Source organism: Lathyrus oleraceus, chromosome 2 (assembly GCF_024323335.1).
Source record: "Lathyrus oleraceus cultivar Zhongwan6 chromosome 2, CAAS_Psat_ZW6_1.0, whole genome shotgun sequence".
Classification (NCBI taxonomy): Eukaryota; Viridiplantae; Streptophyta; class Magnoliopsida; order Fabales; family Fabaceae; genus Lathyrus; species Lathyrus oleraceus.
In genome coordinates this window covers 433285678-433307555 of record NC_066580.1, presented here as the reverse complement: position 1 = coordinate 433307555, position 21878 = coordinate 433285678, and the positions used below count along the sequence as shown (strand labels likewise).

The 21878-nt window shown below is 34.6% G+C and overlaps 1 protein-coding gene and 1 long non-coding RNA gene across 5 annotated transcripts; both read left to right on the top strand.

Annotated features, from left to right (window-relative positions):
• The first annotated feature begins 3317 nt into the window (after window positions 1-3317).
• LOC127119992 (uncharacterized) lies at window positions 3318-5114 on the top strand. Of its 4 annotated transcripts, none has more exons than XR_007802952.1 (4): window positions 3318-3673; window positions 3774-4075; window positions 4255-4450; window positions 4589-5114. It is a non-coding gene; the product is annotated as an uncharacterized LOC127119992 (long non-coding RNA). The 4 variants fall into 4 exon arrangements; XR_007802950.1 differs by having other exon boundaries at window positions 4295-4450; window positions 4589-5006; XR_007802949.1 differs by having other exon boundaries at window positions 4295-4472; window positions 4589-5006.
• A 7546-nt stretch (window positions 5115-12660) lies between these two features.
• On the top strand, window positions 12661-15541 carry LOC127123565 (protein SULFUR DEFICIENCY-INDUCED 1; the record flags this gene model as incomplete). Its single annotated transcript, XM_051053776.1, has 4 exons — window positions 12661-12759; window positions 13628-13843; window positions 13936-13986; window positions 15158-15541. Coding segments are annotated over 4 exons (375 nt in total), but the record flags the coding sequence as incomplete, so codon positions are not given.
• Window positions 15542-21878: the final 6337 nt, after the last annotated feature.

Sequence of the window (21878 nt, the reverse complement as noted above, 5' to 3'; positions counted from 1 at the left end):
GCCCTAAAAGGGTGTAGATGGAATTCCTAAGAAAACTGTATTTCGGTTTCAAACAAACAATATGTCATCAGGGTGATCGGTTTATGATCGAAGATAGATAATGAATCATGAAAGATATGAGTAGTGCCCTAAGGCAGAGGAAGAATAATAAATAAGTATGCTCGCGGAGGATTCGAACCCTTGTGCCTACGTATTCTCATTATGCAATGAGAAAGTTAGAGCATTCGTAATTCGTGGAACCACGAAAATAAAGAGAGAGATTGATAATGATGAGAAGTATAACCTGCACCAATAGAATGGTATCAAGGGAACCCATAAATGGAAAGGGAACTTTGAATCAAAGAGTAAACAGGCGTCTTAGCCGAAAAGAATGAATTAAATGTTTGGGTACGATCTAAACAACTCTTGGTTCATAAGGTGGATTACCGCTATATCGCCCTAAAAGGGTATATGCGGGACCCAAAGAAAGTAATATTTGGTACAAGGAACAATATATCAATGGTTGGGGATTAAACAGTTCGAGATCAAAGAAGAATAGTATCATGGATCCATGAAGGAAATAGACTCTAAACCGAAGAGCAAACCGGCGTCTTAGCAAAAAAAGATGAATTAAATATTTGGGGACAATCTAAACAACTCTTGATTCATGAGGTTGACTGTCATTATATTGTCCTAAAATGATGTACAAGGAGTCCAAGAAGAAGTATATTTGATCTCAAAAAGATGGTATTGATTGAATGAATGAAGAATGGTTGATTAGTAAGTAGGGTAGCTCGCGAAGACTCTGAATTCTCCTGCCTACGTATCCTTATAGCGCAATAAGGAAATCAGAGCTTTCATAGTTCAACCTACTACGCCTGAAGCAAAAGGGAATGAGGTTAATTTACTAGAGTACATTACCCTTCTTGGTAAAAAATGAGTGTTAAGGTTCATGACCTTTTAGGCAAGGTATCACTACCAGAGTTTGTAACTGATGATGTCAAGAAATTGAACTGCCAAGGTTTATCACCTTACATGGCGAAGAGAAACAGATGCCAGAGTCCGTGACTCTCAGAGCAAAGAACTGAATTGAATAGCCAAGGTTCAATACCTTACAATGCAAAGAGAAACACATGCCAGAGCCTACGACTATCAAGGTAAGGAACTGAATTGAATAGGCAAGGTTTATCACCTCACAAGGCGAAGAACAAGTGCCAAGGTTTATCACCTTTCAAGGCAAGGAGAATCCAACGCTAGAGTCCATGACTCTCAAGGCAAATAGCTGAATCGAATAGCTAAGGTTTATCACCTCTTAAGGTAAAAAGAAACATATGTCAGAGTCTATAACTCTCAAGGAAAATATCAAGTGCCAAGGTTTATCACCTTACAAAGAAAGGGGAAACATGTGTCAGAGTCTATGACTTTCAGGGCAAAGAACTGAATTGGACTGCCAAGTTTTATCACCTTACAGGAAAAAGAGAAACAGATGCCAAAGCCCATGAATCTCAGGGAAAAGAACTGAATTGGACTGCCAAGGTTTATCACCTTACAAGACAAGGAAACTGAATTGCCAAGGTTTACCACCTCTCAAGGTAAGGAACAGGTGTCAATGTTTACCACCTTCTAGGCATGATATCACTACCAGAGTTTTATATTTGCTGATGTCAAGGAGCTGAATTGCCAAGGTTTATCACCTCACAAGACAAAGAGAAACATATGCCAGAGTCCATGACTCTCAGGGCAAGGAGCTGAATAATCAAGGTTTATCACCTTACAAGGCAAATATAAACATATGCCAGAGTCCATGACTCTTAGGGCAAATAATTGATTAAAAAAGGGTGTACAACCACGAGTTGCCAATAGCAAAAGATGCTCCATCATTAAAGTGTTAAAATCTTGATACTTATTTGAAGAAGAAGACTTGTCATTTGTGTGATTAAAATTACACTAAAGTCTATGAACAAAGGCGAATACCTTGAGCAACTAGGTCAAGCGCCCCATACCCAAGGATATTCTAGACGAGGATAAGAATTCTCCACTCTCATCATTCTTTGTTTCTTAAGGCTCATAACGCGTAACTCGAATCAAAATTAACAAGTTGCTGATAGGAGATCATGCATGTTAATCTTATTGATGTAGTGTTACTTGTTATAGAAGAAGACTTGACAATCACATAATTCAAATTGTGCTAGAGTCTATGAACAAAGGTGAATACAATGAGCAACTGGGTTAAACGTCCCGTACCCAAAGATATTCAGAATGAGGATAGGAATTCTCCACCCCCATTCCTTCTCTATTTCTTAAGGCCCGTGACACACACTTTGAATTATGATTGGCAAATGTTAATACCTTTGCAGTGCTTGAGAAGTAGTCCACTTTGCTAGCTATGCTTGATCGATGTTGACTTGAAGTCTTGATCTTGCATTTGGACCTTGAGGTCTTGAGCTCCTGAGATTCAGCGCATCCATAATAGCTTAAGCGTAATGAACTTTCCATATCAAGTGATTAATGGTCTTTTGATCACTTAAATAGGCTAGGGGCTTACATCACAGTTACACAGGGTTTGATTGACCAAACTGTCATTTGGTCAACACTAATCAATGAGATAAAAATAATAGTTGAAACTATGTACAGTAATAAACATTTGAATTTATCAACTAATTAAAAATCAGACAATTCTAATTAAAACCCTAAGCTAAGGGGTCATGCATTAAAATCAAGATTTTAGGCCTTAAGGGCAAAATGGTCATTTCATAATGTATTGGATTAAGACAAAAATAAATCCTAATCAAAATTCTATTTACAAAAGAAATAATCAAATTCTAAAGATATTCAAACCAATTTCCCAACCTAATTGTTTTAGAAATCTAATCAATATTCTAAAACTAATAAAGTTATAATTAAACCTAAATTTATTCTAAAATTCTAATCAACTACCTAAAAAATTCTAATTGACTATTCATTAATCAATGACTAATTCTTAATGAACCTAATTAATTAAACATTAATCTAAAACCTAAATACTAATTGAACCTAATCACTAATTAAGCCTAATAATTTTAATCCAAATCCTATTTAACCACAAGCCCAAGAACAAAACATGGAAAGGGGGTGCAATGTAGTAATAACGCAGACCCACACTCAAGGGCCGAACCTGCTGAATGAGTCCAAGAAATAATGAAAAAGGGAGGTTTCAACGCGTTTGAGGGGGATGCGGATAGAAGGCGCTTGGGCCTTAAGCCCAAACCTCACAAGATATTACGCGGTTCAGAACCAATCTACGTGAGAGCTTCAAGCGGAAACGATTGCATCCACATATGAACAACCAAAACACCCTGATTCGATCCAAGTACTCTCTCTCTCTCTCTCTCTCTCTCTCTCTCTCCTCTCTCTCTCTCTCTCTCTCTCAGAGTGTAATCGATGTTGTTCACGGTTCAATCACCGAAGTCTTGTTATCCATTTCTCGCATTCGACGAAGCCGAAAATCTTCAACCAACTCGCATTTGACGAAATCGGATTGAAGCCAAAAATATTCAACTGACCCGCGTTCGAAGAAATCAAATTGACGCCAAAATCTTCAACCAACTCGCATCAAGTAAAGACGCGGAATCGTGACGCCACACATCCAAGTTATGACAAGTTGAAGCAACTTATCGGTTCGGCTCCGACGCGGTGGCTCTTCGGCAAACCACAGGTAGGTTCTGCTTTTTATCCGTTTCTTCTTCAATTCCTCTTCTCTGCGCCTCCATCTTATTCTTGCTGTGACGTCGTGGTTTGCCCGTGGTTTGTTTTAGCTTGCGTTTGATGCGCAGGGCGATAGTGGATTGACTTACGGCAGGATAAAAGTGCAGGACTTGCTGCAGAATGATGGATTGGAATTGTTGCAGATCAATGAAGGAGAAGCTGCAAAGTGATGAAGAAGAGAAATTGTTGCAGAATAATGAAGAAGAAGATTGAAACACAACCGAGTTTTCTCTCTTTATGATGGAGTGAAGAGGTATGGAATGAAGCAAATTGAGTTTTTTTTCTCTCTGATGCAGTGAAGAAGATGGAATGAAACAAATTGAGTTTTTTCTCTCTATGATGGAGTGAAGAGGTATATATTTCCATGCAATTCAGTTATGAAATTTGTCACAAATTCATATTGAATTCAGAGTTAGTTAGAAATATTGGAATTTGTTAGAAATAAAATGAAATGGATTTGCATTTGAGTTTGAGTTTAACTTTAATTTGGTTTTAACTTCAGTTTTGATTCATGCTGAAATGATACTGCAGGGGATGTTAATGTTCTGTCATGTCAAATGAAATTATGCAGGGTGCTTCATATTATGAACTTTGACTTGGTGTGCTGTTGAACGAATTCACAAGGTTCTATTTGGAGCCTTCACTTGGTATGCTTTGTGTGCAAAATGCAAGGTTCACTTGTCCTGCTGAAATTGGAGGGTTTACTTGTTAGTTGGAAATTCAAATGGTGGGTTAATTGTGAATTCAAAGTGAGTTTGTATTGAATCTCAGTTTTATGTCATTTGTGTTTTACTTCTATTGTTAACTTCCAATTGTGTGGTTGTATTATCTATTGTATGCTGAAGATTGTTGCTTGGCTTTGTAGGATGGTAGATTTGGCAAGGTGTACAAGTTTTACAACATACAGAGATGGGGATGCCATTGAATCCCCGGGCTTGGTTGTATGGTGGAAAGACAAGCTTGTTTCAATAAAGCTAATTTTGACATAGGAATACACTTCCGGAATGAAATCCTGGGCTCTTAGTTGGTGCACCTGTCCCGTTCTGGAATGGTTAATTCAATGTACTAGTTAATAATTAGTGTTGATTATATGAGTTCAGATGGTTAAAGGGAGTTAGTTGAGTATGTTAATTGATGGCTTGGAAAATGAATTGTTAGTTAGGCTTGGTTTTGAATGCATTAGAATTTGATGTTATGTTAAATATTATGCTGAAGGAAGCTAAGTGTATGGTGTCCTTTTGTTTGTATTGCATAAGTTGCAGTAAGCCAAGTTGGTTCGTGTATGGCTTATGATTTTCATGGCTTTGAATGATTGGTTTTGGCTTGTAGGTGTGCATAATGTTAACTCACTTTCACTCTTGAAAGAAATTTCAGCATCTTCTTTCTCTTTCGTTTTATGAACCGGTCAAATTGAGGGTGATGATGAACAGAAATATAAATATATATTTTTTATATTTTTATAAATTTCTATGAATGTAATGGACAATTGTTTCAAGAAATGGACCTTTTTTTTTCAAATTAAATCTCTTCCTTCCAAAGTCCATAATTAAGTTACCTTGTTTGAAACATGTATTATGGATTTGAATGAATCATACAACCTGAACAATTGACTAGAAAAGCGATCAATGAACTAGGAATCAATGGATCATAATGTGAATGAAATCATGAATCATGAATAAATGGATCATAAACATATCATGGAACATGAACCAATGAGTCCATAATATGGCATGAATCAATGCATTATGAATATGAATGAGAACATGTACAACCATAGATGGAAGAAATCCTTGTATCGAAAGTCAAACATTTAAACCACAACTGATGGATAAATCAAACCATAATGACCAGCTTGTCTAAATCCAATGAATTAGGGTTTCACAAGATCAACCATATTGACAAAAGTCAAGTAACCAAAGGCAGGGTTCCAAACTTAAATCAAAGTCACTGGACAATACAAGGTCAAATGATGATAAGCAACAATGAATCAAGGAACTAGGGTTGCAAGCCACATAGTCCAAAAGGTTACCTAATGAGCAACAATGCTTCAAACAAATGGTCCACGAAAGATCAGGGTTTCAAAGATCAAAAGCTCCCTCAAAGACAAGAACCAAACAAACTAGGGTTTAGGCATGAGCGCATACCATTATGCCATCTCCAAGGTCTCAAGCACCAAGACTGCCCAAATGATGAGCAAGTGTCACTGGCCTCATGCAGAACCAAGTTTTTGTCATTCACAAGCTTTGAATTTATGATGTTTGTGAGAATGAATGCATGATGCACATGAATTAAGCATGAATGTGTACAAGTGATTCTCAAGTCATAGGTTGAGTGAAAAGATGAAAAGGGGAGGGCAAATTTTGGGGTACGACAATGTCATGGCGAGCGCCACGGTGAACGCCATGAGTACAAACTTGATATTTTCTCTGTTTTTTGTCATATTCGTCTCGATTTCTAGCAAGGATGCTCCTACCTGACAAATACCCGAAACAAATACAATATACCAGCATAACATAATAAAAAGGAGACAAAATAAACTAAAATGTCATGCTCATCGAGTCAGAAATGTGATGCGTTTTGTAGTTATCAAACTTTCCCATACTTGAACATTTGCTTGTCCTTAAGCAAATTGCTAGCATATATGAAAATTTTAGTACCTGCAACATTATAGTGTAAAGACTTAAAAAACATAGCACTCAAATACTCATATATGGCTATAAAATCCATTTCAGCCAAAATTGACTTGATAGGTACTAATAGTTCACCAAGGATATCATGAAAAGACAATTCCGCATTTTGCTGTCAAAAGTCTCCCTCTTATACAAACCAATATGAATCATGCCATTATGCCCAAACTTAACTCACACATTAAGCATGTTATCCTTTCACACTCATACTAGGAAAACCTGTTAGTGACTATGATCTGGTTTTATCAATCTGCGCACTTTGGCTTTATTCATTAATAAATAGAAGGATAAGATACTGTTGGGCTAAATGACCGGGTGGGGATCACCTAACTTAGAAGGAACATTCACTTTTTATTCATTTTTTCTTTTAAGCTAATGATTATTCACTTATTTGCATCAACTTCCTTACATAGTGTGTGCTTAGAATGATGATGACTGCTTAGATAAACTACTCAAGAATTATTAGAGAATAAGAACTCAAGGTTATAGACATAATATGTATTCAAATTTATCTCCATATTTGGGAGACTTGAGGTGTTGGGACGATACCGATTTTGCAACTATATTCCCAAGTCTCCTCAATCTAGCATTTATTTCATTTGCAACTTAAATACTTTCTAATCATGCTATTGATTTCAAGTCATATTAAGAGAAAAAAATTGGTATGGCTCAAGAAACTTGGAGATTCAAGAAACAATGCATAAAGACTCGACATCGCATGCACTGACTCAATTAACATATCAAATAACAATTGAACTAGAAAACAGGGAAATTTAACTAGAAAGCAATACAAGAAAAATAGTAAAGTTCCTCCCCCACACTTGAACTGGATATTGTCCTCAATATTTCGATAAAAGTGGGAAAAAGAAAAGAAGAACCTGGACTATAAGGATCAATATTTGCATCGACCTTGGCCATAACCCCCATGTCCCCCATGCCTACCCTAACCATATCCACAACACCCATGTCCACCATCTAACTGGACCTGCAAGCTAGTTAACTTCTGAGTTAAGACATTCATCTGGTTATTACAGTGATCTTCAATTGCTTTTAAAAACCAGAGGTGCTGTAACATCTCTTGGTGGCGGTGCTCCATGGAATTCTGAAAGGTTTGCCACTGCTGGACCTGCTCTGCCATGGCAGTTTGTGATGTTTGTATTTGATGCATATGATTTGTCATGGTTATATATGATGCTCGAAGGTGACACACACTTCCCATCAGGGAAGATTGTGTAACATGTATCAGATGCATATTATCCATCATGTCTATTCTTGAAGCTTGCATCTAACCCATCTGCTCCATCATAGTTATTTGTTGTATCTGTATCTGATCCATATGTTGCATCATATATATTTATTGTCTATGCATGGCAGAGATAAGGATGCCACGTTCAGCATCAATGTCATTCTGGGCCTGCACCTCGCGAAACACATTATCAAGTGTAATGTTTGCGGCTCCGGTAGATGTACCTGAAAAAGTGTCAAAAAATATGATGTGGTGTATGAAAATGAAACAATAATATAGGGGAGATGATGCGGGGGAGGCTCATGTACATGATATCCTTTCTCTCTATGGTCATACTCGTCATCGGTGTCACCTCTTGCATTAACATTCTCAGGAATGTCCATGGACACTGCTTCGACCTTAGTACTGGCATTCAAATTATAAATCCAATTTTCCATATGTTGCACATTCGTGCAATCAGGGAATGGTAAAGCAACACTAGGAACCTCTTTGTTACTAATCATCAATGAAAATTTGTCATCCTTCCTATTTTTAATCAACCACATATGGCAGCATGCATGAATATCAAGTGAAGGTGTGGGTAGAGGATCAAGTGTAGCAAGCTCCGCATCTAAACCTATGGCGCGAGCTATGGAGGTAATCACCCCTCCAATAGAGATATGCCTATTTTTAGTAGTGTCAACAGCTTGCATATGGGCCAACATAAACGGGGCTGAATTAACTCGTGTTGGTTCAAAAACAAAATGAATATAAAACAACTCCTTTGCATTTATTCTACTATTATTATCCCAAACAAAATGGAATGTGCCAATACCTAGAGAAAGTATCTTATGGTCGGGTTACGAACATGAGTTGCATTAGTCCTCTCAAAACTATCAACAAGATTACCAATTAATTATTCCCCAAAATGACCAAACTCGTGTGCCCACTTTGTGTCTAACGAGGTCTCACAAACATCACTCTCACCATGTGGGAAATACAATAGGTCATCTATATCATTTTGATTAAATTGATACTCTCGGTTAAACATTCTGAAACTGATAGTTCCTACAGTGCTAGCACTCATTAACTATGTAGTGTTTGAAAGAGAGCTTAGGAACTCTAAGGCCAGTCTAACATAGGTGGGGTATTTTTGTGCAATAAATTGAGATAAACCTATCCTATTCAACATCCAATTAACACTATCATATAAACCTAAATTGCATAAACAAAACTCATTGGCATACCTCGTTGGAACAATCGTTTGATTGAAAAAAGTTTCGTAGCAACTTATCTGCTTAGCACCATCCCTTCCATCCCGAAATGTAATGTTCATGTAATCAACATCCCTTCTTTGAGCCATTGTTGAAAATTAAAAAATGGAAGTGGCGTTGAAAAGATTTTCTTTTGTGAGTAAGAATGCTTGAATAAGAGGTGTGGAGGTTGGGTAAGGATTTGGGTTTAAATAGAGGGTGGATAGTGGAGTTTGGAAGAGGGGAAATTGGAAGTTTGAAGGTTTTGGAAATGGGGAAGAGTAAATGTGACTGGGTGGGAGTTAAAGATTAAATTTTGGTGGGTAGAAGTTAGAAAGTTGTAAGTTTGAAAGACATAGGGTGAATTTGTTGCTTTTTACACGTTCAAGGTTCATGGCGGACACCATGAACCTGAAGTGAACACCATGGGTTATAAAATTTCATTTTCAAGAGTTTAAAGCCCATGGTGAACGTCATGGGCCTTAATGGTGTGTTTTCAGGTGTCTTTGGAGGCTATCATTTAAATTTTGGTCTCACTTAACGCTTAATAGACCATAAATTTGAAAAGAAATTATAGAGGTATAAAATTAGAAATAAGAACTAAGCTAAAATGTTTAAAGATATTTTTTTCAAATTAAAGAAAGAAGAATTAAATTAAATTGAATATGATAAAAAAAAATTGTGGGTTGTCTCCCACACAACACTTTGTTTAACATCGGTAGCTCGACGACTCAGAAGTGTAAGCATTTATGGTGGTTCTTTCAAGAATGATTCATCGATCAAACTTTTAATAATCTTCGATTTCCATGGTCACTTATCAAGCCATCTGTCACATCCCTCGTCTTTTCTTTTCTTCCTTCTGTGAGGTGATTCATACTTCTGAACTTGTGGGGGTGGTTCTGGATCTAACATGAGTGTCAACTTTTCAAGTTTGGGTTTAACTTTTTCATCCACCACCTCAAAGACTAACTTTTCCCTCTTAACACTAATGATTTCCCTAGTTTTATGGTCCTCTAACTTTCTCTTTTTATGCAGGACCTCATACAAAGGTGAATTGGTGTGAATATTTTCCAATACCTCCACATACCTTTTGGATTGCGAGTTTATCTTACTTTCCATAAACCTTTGCGAGAAAGGACAACATAAGGTGTTTCCTTCTCTACTATTTCGACAACCTCTCTTTCAGGTGGTATCGATGGATTTTTCTTAATCTCTACTATTTTCTCACCAGAACTCTCCTGAACCTCATTATCTCTCTCCTTAGGATTTTCGATTTGTTTTTCTCTACTGGTTGTTACAACATCCGCATGTTTCTCAAGGAAGGATCCTAGAGGTGTTTGTGCAAACAGGGAGATTTGAGTCTCCAATACCTTGTTATGAGTCGCGAGAGACTCGACCACAATATTCAACTGCCTAATGATTTCATTAGTATGGAGACTTTGTTTTCTAAACTCTTCATTCTGGAGAATTTGTGTCACCACAAAGTGCTCCATCATAGATTCTAGCCAAGAGAGAGCTTGCGTTGCAATGAAATCCTCCATTAATATTTTGAGGTCGGATTCATGAGAATCTGGGGGTTTCTCAAAATACTGGGAGTGGTAATTGTAGAGAAAATTGAGATGATCCATCAACCTAGGATTATAGTAATTGAAACAAGAATACCTTAGTCTATACGGTGCTACAACAGAATCACAATATTGATTGTTGGTACCCAACAACGACGCCAAAAACATGATGAATATCCCACAAGTGCACGAAAAAAATCAGTTCTAAGATAAAAGTTTCAAACCCACATAGACCAATGTCAACCTACCGTTATTTATTGATATTTTGTAAATCTAATGCTATTGGTACAAATTTTGTTTGAAAATGGTTCATATATATATATATATATATATATATATATATATATATATATATATATATATATATATATATATATATATATATATATATATATATATATATATATATGACGTATAGTATGAGAATATGAGAATAAATTTTAACTATTAGATTTAAAATAAATGGATGAGATTAACTGTCATTTTTATTCTTAATCAATTTTCTCTCTCTTTCATTATTAAAATAATTGATTTTAAATAAATATTATATTTAAGATTATCAAATTTTTTATCCTCTCACCTATTTATTTTAAATCTAACCGTTCAAATTTATTTTCATATTCATACATAAAATTACCATTCTCATAGTATATATATATATTATATATATATATATATATATATATATATATATATATATATATATATATATATATATAATATATATATATATATATATATATATATAATATATATATATATATATATGAGATTAATTGAAATACACTGTCAGTGTAAAAGGGTTTTACACCATCACTTAATTATATACGTTGGATATTAAAAAAAGTTTGACTTTTATTTTAAAAATCTATAAAGTAATACAAACGGGTGATGGTGATGAATCGACGGTGTAAAACTTTTTACATTGAGAGTGTATAATAATTAATCTCTATCTCTCTCTCTATATATATATTCATTTAATTTTTTTTATAAAATTATATCGAAAAAATTTAAAATTCTTACAAAACATACTAATGACAATAATAAATATTTTAAATTATGTATAATGAACAATACTAATTAACCGAAAATTTAAGAAAAAATATAAAATATTTCTAATTATAAGAATTTATTTTATGGCAAACATAAATACTATACTTATATCTCCTCAATTATATGTATTGCCCTTAATAATTATAATAACAAAACTATCTTAGATTAAAAAACACATTATTCAAATAACTAATTTATTTTAATATGAGATAAAATTAACGGAAAGATGGCAAAATATTTTTTCAATTATTTCATAAAAAATAATTAACTATAAGACTATCATAAAATTTAATAATACTATCTTAATTTTGACACTATCAACATTACTAATAAATAAATAAATAAATATATATATATATATATATATATATATATATATATATATATATATAATATAGATATATATATATATATATATATATATATATATATATATATATATATATATATATATAAAATAGAATGAGTTATATCTAATTTTTTACACTTATTCCTAATAACAAATATAAAATCAAACTTTTCATTATAATATAATCACAGTAGACTTAAATTTATAAATTTTTGTATGTGTACTTACATTTTTTTAATTTAAATTTTTTCCAAAATATATATAATATATATCATGCCTTTTCTTCATTTTTAAAAACATATATTGTGAATTAAATAGAAATTTAAAAGTCCATTTATACAATTTAAAATTATTATGCCCCATTCTTTATTTAGTTTCATACCATAAACTTATATTATTAATTATAATTATGAAATTTAATAATTATGTTTTTTTTCTGTATAATATCATCTCAATAATTATGATATATATTTTTAGTTATTGGATTGTGCATAATTTTTTTAAAGCCTTGTGTATATATCCCTAAGAATTTTATAATAAATTATCTCAATAGCATTGCATAAAGTTCACATAGAAAAAATATAATAAATTTCAAACTATGCGAATAAGTTTAAAATAAAATATTATAAATATAATTTGACTAACCATACACATTAGATAATCCAAATTTTGTATCATACACATTATATAACTTATTAATAATAATAATAATTATTAATAATAATAATAAAAGAACTATAAGACAATAGTTTTTTTTAAAATGCCACGTGTTAAAAACCATTTAGCATTGGAAGCATGATGTCATATAGAATCAAGCCTCAATTCGTTCCACATTCTTTCACAGTGGTTAGCATCCCAGGTTCCTTTTGGTGATAGTCCTTGTGTCAAAGCCAAACATGCTCAGGTATGGTATTTATACCCTTTCGAAAATTTCACTTTTGATTTTTATGTGCATCATTTTGTCTCTGAAAATTACACCATTTTCTCATAATTTTATGCTGTTTTTTAATGATTATTTGTATTTTTCACTTTATTTTTAATTATTAATTTTAGGTTTAAGTGTAAGACATTTTCAACTTTTAGATTTACTTGCGGTAGTGTAACTTTTCTATTAAGATTCAAAGAATCATACAGATTTCAGGAATCTTATGAATGTACCTGTGAATTCAGTTGGTGGATAAAGATCCAAATTTTTTTGGAAGTAGATTAATGTTGGAGACAAAGTGGATAGTGCTTTCAAGGATATGACTGTCGTGATAAATTAATTAGATAGAAATGAAGAAACTATTGAGGTCTTCAAATCTTTTAGAGGTCTTTGCTCCAAACATTCTCAAGAATCCATTGATAATGTTATCAATACTTACAAGGTAGTATAAATCATATTTTAGTAATTTACAGAAATACAAATAGACACAGAAAAAGACACTGAATGCAGACACAAGTAATAACTTTAGTTAATGTGTTATAGTGATTTATCAGAGCACAAAAATTGCACAGAACACTATAAAAAAATACTAGTGGTCTGACACAAATAATAACTTTAATTAATGTGATATAGATTAGAGCACAAACATTGTAGAGAACCCTTATAATAAAAACACTGATAATCTGACCCAAATAATAAATACAAAATGACAAAACATTTAGTATTTGAAACAAATATTGATTTATTTGTAAGTGTTACTTATCTAAGAGTGTAGTTTTAGTTAATATGTTATTTACCAAATCAAGTGTCATTTTTGTAAGGAATTAGTTTTTGTTGGAATTAACAGAAATGTGGAATAGTAGTAGAGCAAATTGATTTATCTAAAAGAAAGCTAAAACTTATATATCAAAGAGATGACTTTAATGGAAGGACTACAAATACTTCTCGTTCTAAATTTATATATCAAGGAGATGATGACTTTAATGGAAGGACTACAAATACTTCTCGTTCTAATGGCAAGAAGTTCCAAGTTTCAATCAACCAAGAAACTGCAAGATTATTGGTACTTAAATCTTTCATTATTTTTAATCTAACTTTATACTGTTTTCTTTTCCTTAGATTATTGACTCCTTAAAATATGTATTAATCATACAGGGAAACATGGGCTGGACCTACCTGCAAAAGACAAGCAACATGATGGCTGAGGTAATTTTTAAGGAAGCTCAAATGTTAGATGCTGATGCCAACAAGGCTCTAAACTTGACCTTATGCTAAATCAGACAATCACGTTATGAAGAAACCTATTTAGTTATTGAAGAAGTTTTGCAAGGAAAACTTCAAGGTTTTGATGAAATTAAGTTCATAAATAAAGTTGAGGAATTGCTTACAGAGTTGAATGCAAAATTGCCACAACCTAAGTTTATGGATGATTTAGGTCTTGATGATGATCTTGTGAAGGAAATTGATGGGTCGCATAATGTATGGAGTCATATTAGATCCAGAAGACTTCCCATCTTTGAGGAAATATCTTCTTTTAGGGATAATTGACATGTTGATAAGTTTTTAATTGGTTGTGTTGTATATTGTTTTAGGTGTAGGATTGATAAATAATCCTTTCTCTTATCTAGTTTCTTGTTTTTCCTTTGCCTTTTTCTCATTAAAATGGTGAGAATAAATGTATAATAAGGTTCACATGCTTGTTTTTCTTGTTTTCTCTTCCGATTTCTATTGAATCCTAGCTTTTGAATTCGGTTGTGTCATTTTCTGAGTTTAGCAATTGGAGAAAGGTTGTAGCAGAGATAGGGAGTGGAATGGTAATGAATCGTGGGTGAAGAGTTTGTGGATTCTGGAAGGATGAACGTGAGAGTCATTGAGAAAATTGAGAGGGAGAGTGAAACTGGGAAAAAATTGAGAGGGAGCGTGAAAAATGAGACGGAATCCCCTAGTTTTGAAATATGCAGTATTGATGAATTTATAGAGTGATGAGAGGGGAGTTTAGCAATCTTTTGAAGTTTATTCAATCTCACTTGCAGGTTTTTGGTTCTGTTATGGTGAGCTTTTTGTTGCCATTTGGTTGTGGCTTTATGAAGTCAGGTTGAAGAAAAAAACATAAGAGGGTTTAATGAGTTGTTGAAAGTTCTGTTATGGTGAGCTTTTGAGGTTCAGCTTCAAGTGGTTGTTGGAGTGAACTCAATTCTATTCTTCAAGTTGTTAACAACTTGGATTTATGTTATAATTTAGGTAGAAGAGGTTATGAGTTTGTTATTCTGTTCAGTCTTTTGGTTTTGTCATGTATATGTCATAACAGTTGTAAATTTCTGTTTTGAATTATCAGTTTGTTTCACTTTGGTTAGCAATTTATGTCGTTTTTTTCCAGGTCCATTGAAGAGATTGGGAGGTTTTTTCCCGTGACGGCAACATGATACAATTGTAATGAAGAGCATGCCAATAGCAATTCCAAGGACCTCCCTTATTTGAAGAATTCAATGATGTTAATTAAGTTTCTCGACCAAAGGTCATGTGGAATGCTATGAAGCTTGTTAATGTGAAATAATTATTGTAGTCTTGTAACTTTAATTTATTTGGATATTGTTGTAATGTGGTTGTAATTGGAAATGAATATGTATGTATGCTTATGTATTGGAATGAATGGTGTAATTTTGAATTGCATCTTTTGAATGATTGGAATTGTATGGTTAGCTTGGGATTGAAATTTTGTTGTACATTTTGAATTGAACTAATGTATTTTTTTGGTTCGAAATGTTTGGTTTGGAAAAATTGTTTATGGTTTGAAAAGTTTAGAATGGAAATGGTTTATCGTATTGAAATGTGGTTCAAAATTTCTAGGTGGTTGACCAAAAAGTCAATTGTTGACCAAAGTCAATAATTGGTCAAAGTTTCCAAATTTTGCACTTTTTTTCAAGCAATGCACAATTGAATGTAATGGCTACTTGCATGATCTTGGTCATGAATTTGATATTGTAATGAATTTGCACATTATAGTCTGTCAACATGTTTGTAATTAAATTAAAATGAAACAACTTTTCATGATTCAAAATGGACATGATTTAAGTATGAATGGAATCAAGAGATGGAACCATCTTGACAAGAATTGTATATGACTTAACAATGGATTGAACCAAAGTTTGTGAGGGACTGGAATCAAATCATGGATCCATGAATGAGCCATTAAACATGAACCAGGGTACATAAGAATGATTGAAAAGATCAATGACAAGCATGACCAAGCATGGCCCATAAACCAGGGCATAGCAACAGGTGAAATGAATAATGACCAAATGCAAATAGGCTAAGCAAAGCAATGACTATTGCAAGGCATGAAGATGATTAGGTGACAGCAATAGGCACAAACCAAAGGATACAAATACATGATGCACAAGTGGGGTCAACACCAAGAAACCAACAAGACTAGACATGAAAAAAAAGGTTGTGGGATGAAGATTGACCAAGCAAGAGGGTCAAACATCGATGGAATGAAAGAGAATCAAATGGAAATAGGGTTAGGAGGCCACATAGAGGGTATGGGACATAATCAGGGTTTTGCTTCACCAAGAAGTCATAGATGGATCACCAATGCTGGACAAAATGCACAAGATTCAAGAGATAACTCCAATTAGGATTTGATAGTTTGAGTCACCTTTAGCTGTAGGGAAACTATAGTCTCTATTAAGTACAAGCATAAAGCTTGGAATCCATGATACATGTCTTCTTGTATTGAACATGGCTATACAGATGAAATAAATGATATGAAGATATGCATATGTCTAGGGTTAGTGACCTAGATGATCATTGTGAAGGGTAGGGTGAATTTTAGGGGATGACAGGTTTCACATCATATATAACTCTTGGTTCACAAGGAAATACAAGATGGATCTCTAAAAAATATTATATTTGGCTCAAAGGCAACAATATATCACATAAAGTGAATGAAGATAGAATATGAATGTAACATGGAGATGGATGGAGAGTGCCCTATGGCAGAAGGAACAATTAAAAATATGCTCACCAAGGATTCACATCCTCGTGTCTACGTATTCTCACCGTGCAATGAGAAAGTCAGAGCATTCGTAGTTCGTGGAACCACGAAAACAAAGGAAAGATAAGGAAGTGTTTTCCTAAGTAACTAGGACTAACAAGACAAACAACTTCAAGGGTATGATTGAAGTGATGATAAAGTATAACTTGTATCAACAAAATAGTAGCATGGGGATCCATAATGGAAAACTGACTTTGAATCCAAGAGTAAAAAGGTACATACTAATATGTGGGTGGACCTATGCATACCCACTGTATCGTCATACCAAAAAGAATGAATTAGATGTTTGGCCTCAAGGTAAATATCTTTTGGTTTACAAGACGGACAAATTTCCTAAAAGGATGGGCATGAGACCCACAAGGAGGTGTTGTTTGGATACCAGGAAAAATATATCACTTGTTGGGAAACAAACATATTGGGATCAAAGAAGAAATGGTAGCTTGGATCCATGAAAGAATAAATCCTGAACCGAAGAGTAAAAGAGATACAAACTAAGATGTGGAGGAAACTAGGAATACCCACTATTGTCATAACCAAAAACAAAGAGAATTAAGTGTTTGGCATCAAGGAAAACATCTCTTGGTTCACAGAAAGGCATTGATTATGGAACCTAAGGAAAAATGTGTTTGATCTAAAAAAGATGGTATTTATTGAAGAATTAAGAATCACTGAATAAGGTAGGATTATAAATAAGGTAGCTCGTGGAGAATCTGAATTCTACTGCCTACGTATTCTCACAGTGCAATGAGAAAGTCAGAGCTTTCGTAGTTCAACCCACTAGGGTTGATGTTGTTTACTATGGAGAGACTTGATAATCATATGATTTGAATCATGCTAAAGTCTATGAATAGAGGTGAATACGATGAGCAATTGGGTCATTCATCCCATACCCAAAGATGTTCAGAATGAGGATATGAATTCTCCACTCTCACCTATTCTCTATTATTTAAGACTTATGCCACACAATTTTAACCTTGATTAACAAGTTCTTGAAGAACCACCTTTGATGTGTCATGTATGATCCATTTCTTGGTATGATTAAGATGCATTGATTTAGATTCTGACTTGAGGTCTCGAGGTCCATAACTTACAAAAAGAGTCTTATCAAGTGATCAAGAGTCTTTTTTATCACTTGAATAGATTGTGGGATTATACAAGATCAAAGGACTTAGTTGATCAAAATTGCTTTTGATCAACTTGAATCGAGGGTTTGAATTAGCTTGAAACCGACTAGTTAACTTAATCTAAGTGTAAAGTAATATTCACAGGCTATTCCTAAGGGGAGCATGTATGTGTTAGTCAAAAACTTGATTAAAACTATCTAATATTCTAAGTCAAAGATTAGTCTTAGAGGTGCACACATTTATAGCTAAAACAAAATAAACCCATAAGGGCAAAATGACCATTCACATGCAATATACACTTAGGGACACAAATTAGGTTCTAATTAAAATCTAACTAGAGCCTAAAAATGTTACCTTCTCCACAAAGACGTGCTTCTCTGTCTTTCGGCCTCACGTTTATCCCTCATCCATGCTTCGCGTTCCTCTATCGTCATTGCAATTCCATGATTCAAGCATCCTTCTATGAAATCTACCTAAATAACTATCTAAGTCCACGGTGCCGAATCGCAACAGCGTCACGGAATCGAGCTCAAACACAATGAAAAGAAATGCAAAACCTACCAGTTATGAAATTCTGGTATCAGATATGAGATGTCGAAGGTAATGTCACAACACTAATATCTGAACAACAAGTGAAATACGAATAAAATAAAAATCAGGAAACAATTGAAAAATGACACAAACAATTGTTAACCCAGTTCGGTGCAAACACACCTACGTCTGGGGGCTACCAAGCCAAGAAAGAAATCCACTAAACAGAATTAGTTCAAAGACTCTCAGCAAACAACTTCCAGTTACAGTCTTTTCACCTAATCTCTACTTGTGTAATTTCTATCTAAGAACTCTTAGATATGAGACCCTACTCACCCCCCCTCAATCACAACAATGATACTAGAATAAATACCAAAAAGAAAGAAGATACAATTCAAGGACACACACTTGATCTTGCTTAAAAGCTTCAAACAAGTGAACAAATACACTCGTACTTCAAAGCTTAGAGTGGACAAAATACAACTCAAACACTCAGTCTAATTCACACATCAACAAGATGGATGAATGGCTCACAATTCACAAACTCACACAAGACTAAAACCCTAATCCTCGCTCACTTCACGTTCGTGTTTTTTCTGTATCTAAAACTGGATTTACATAGTCTTTAAATAGAAGCTTTCTAAATGGGCCTGGGCAACATGAAACCCTAATTCTATTTATTGCGTATTCCCTAAGAAATAGCAGCGAATCATTCCTTTTTGGGAAGCAAAATATTCCGGCGTTAAATAGAATTACTCCTTGAATAATGCATGCAATCTCCACATAAGCACACAAAGACTTGCATGAAAATCGCAACAAGAAAATACATAACATTCAGACTGAATGTTCTGTATGCACATGTCGTAACATCGGGTCTGACATCTTGAATAAATCCTACACAACCATTTCAACCAACCTATAGAAAGTTGATATCACATGTCAAGACTACAAGCGTGACATCTTGTGATAATACTAAGTTTTATCAAAATTGATGCCAATTCATAAAACCAACAAAGTCCCCCTTTGGCAAATTTTGGCTAAAACAAACAACATATCACAAGTTCAATCATAGCATCAGTTCAGCAGCAGAAAAAAAACATACACACATCACTAGCAAAAATAGAAACTAGTAAACACACAAGCACTTGCACATACAACACTAGCAAGAACCAACTAGCAAACATCAGGACACACAAGTGCTTGTACTCTCCCTCAAGTCCATGCAACTTCCCAGAACACAACAACTCCCCCTTAATCTAGTCCACAACAAGCAACAATCACACTGCTCCACACAAACAGAGCACATAGAATTCTCCCCCTGTACCAAACAAATAAACACCATAATTCTCCCTCTGTATCAGACAAGCAGAGCAACAACAATACTGCTGAGCTAAGCTAAGATACTCAGCTACATCTACAACTACTTCTCCATCTTTTTAGCCAAAAGAGACCAAAGAGACAAAATAAATGTCTATCTAGTCATTAACCAAAATACCAAAAGTTAAAGAGTTACATCATCAAGTACAAACACAGCTGTAATAATTCTGAGAATCAAACCAAAAACACAAAGAAATCCATCAAAACAACAAAAAACCAAGAAAACCAACAAAGCAAGAGGGACTAAAGCCAACAGAGCTACTCAGTAGAGCTTGAGTTTGCAGCCTCTTCAGCAGCGCCAGAAGCAGAATTGCCACTCGCATCATCATTGTTAGCATACCTCTCACTAGAGGTGTGGGCTTCAGCTTCTTCTTCATGGCTGACATTAACATGTTCAACATTTTCACCCTCAGCCTGCTCTAAGCTTTCAATCAAGGCTTCCAAAGATTGTTTTCTAGCTATGGCTACCCTAACCCCTTCACCTAGCTCTTTGCATGTCTCCTTAAGCTCAGCAATTGCTCCAACTTTTGAGGCTGACCTCTTCATGGTAGATGTCATGACAATATCCTCGACATGGCTGCCTTCAAAAAGTTTGTAGTGCACAGACAGAGCTAGTTTTCTCCTACTAGGTAAATCATTTGAGCACAGAATACCAAGTTGTTGGTTCAAGATAATTCCACTAGGTAAATCATAGAGGGAAAAGCAATTGGCAGCTTAACTGCATTAGTAGTTGCATGCTTGATGATTTGATCAAACATAAATCTACCATAGTCAAATTTCACTTTTGTCCCAACAGCAAAAATAAACCTCCCAAAAGTATTAGCAATGGTGGAGATATGGTTGGTAGGGACCCAGTTAGCACTCCTATTTTATGCAGGATAACATACTTGATAGTCAACTTCCCAGCAGGAAGATGCTTTTTAAAAGGCCAAACTTTCACCTGCTTAGCTGTAATCTCTCTATAGACTTGATTATCTGTAACCTCTAATTCTCATGCACCCTCATTATTTTTGCCTAGAAAATTATTAATAACAATAGGAGAGAATGTTATACACTTACCCCTCACATACACCTTGCAGAACTCCTTGCTGTTCTTATCAGAAATATCCTCAAGAATATTAACAATAAATTCCTTGACTAAACCTTCGTAGCATTGAGAGAACCCATCAACAGTCTTCAAAAGCCCAACAGCTTGTATCAGGTCCATGACCTCATTAACATCAGCAACATCTTTTCCCAATTCCCTTTCCACAGATACCCTTCTCTGAATCACAAATTTCTAGTTAGCAGCTCCATCCTTAAGATGGAAGGAGATGTTATCCAAATGCACAACAGGTACTTTAACATGAGTCTTCCTAACAGTAGTTTTCTTCGCAGGTGAGATGTCAGGGACATCTTCCTCAACATCCTCTTTAGGCTCAGAATCATATCTGACCTTCATCTTCTTTATTTCAACCTTGCTCTAAGGTTTGGAGGGACCAATGATAGCAGTCTTCTTAGCTTCTCTAGCTGACATAAGATCAGCCATAAATTTTACTTTGCGAGTCTTCATGCGTTTAGCCACACTTGGCTTTATGTGATGAATCAAGCTTTCCTCTTGATCATCAGAGCTACCATCCTCTAGATCAATCACAAAATTTGCATCATCATGCTTCTCAGAGTGGGAAGCATTAGCCGTGTTAGAGGCCACAAATATCCCTTTGTCAGACACGATTTTCCCTAGAGAGTACAACCCCTCAACAGCCAAGTCCTTTTCAGAACTGGAGGAATCATCACCCTTACCACTAGGTTGTTCAACCCTAGGAGGGGGATACATTTGATCAAGGGGAGTAGAGACCCCCTTCACAGAGTGACCTTCATTAAGAATTCTAGTAACTAGGTCTCTTATGACACGATCATTATAATGTGTTCCTTCCTTATGCTTAGTGACAGGAGTTGAACCAGACGAGAAACTAGAGGGATTACCTTGATTGGAACAAGCAGAAGCGGAGGCATCAATGGAGATGGGT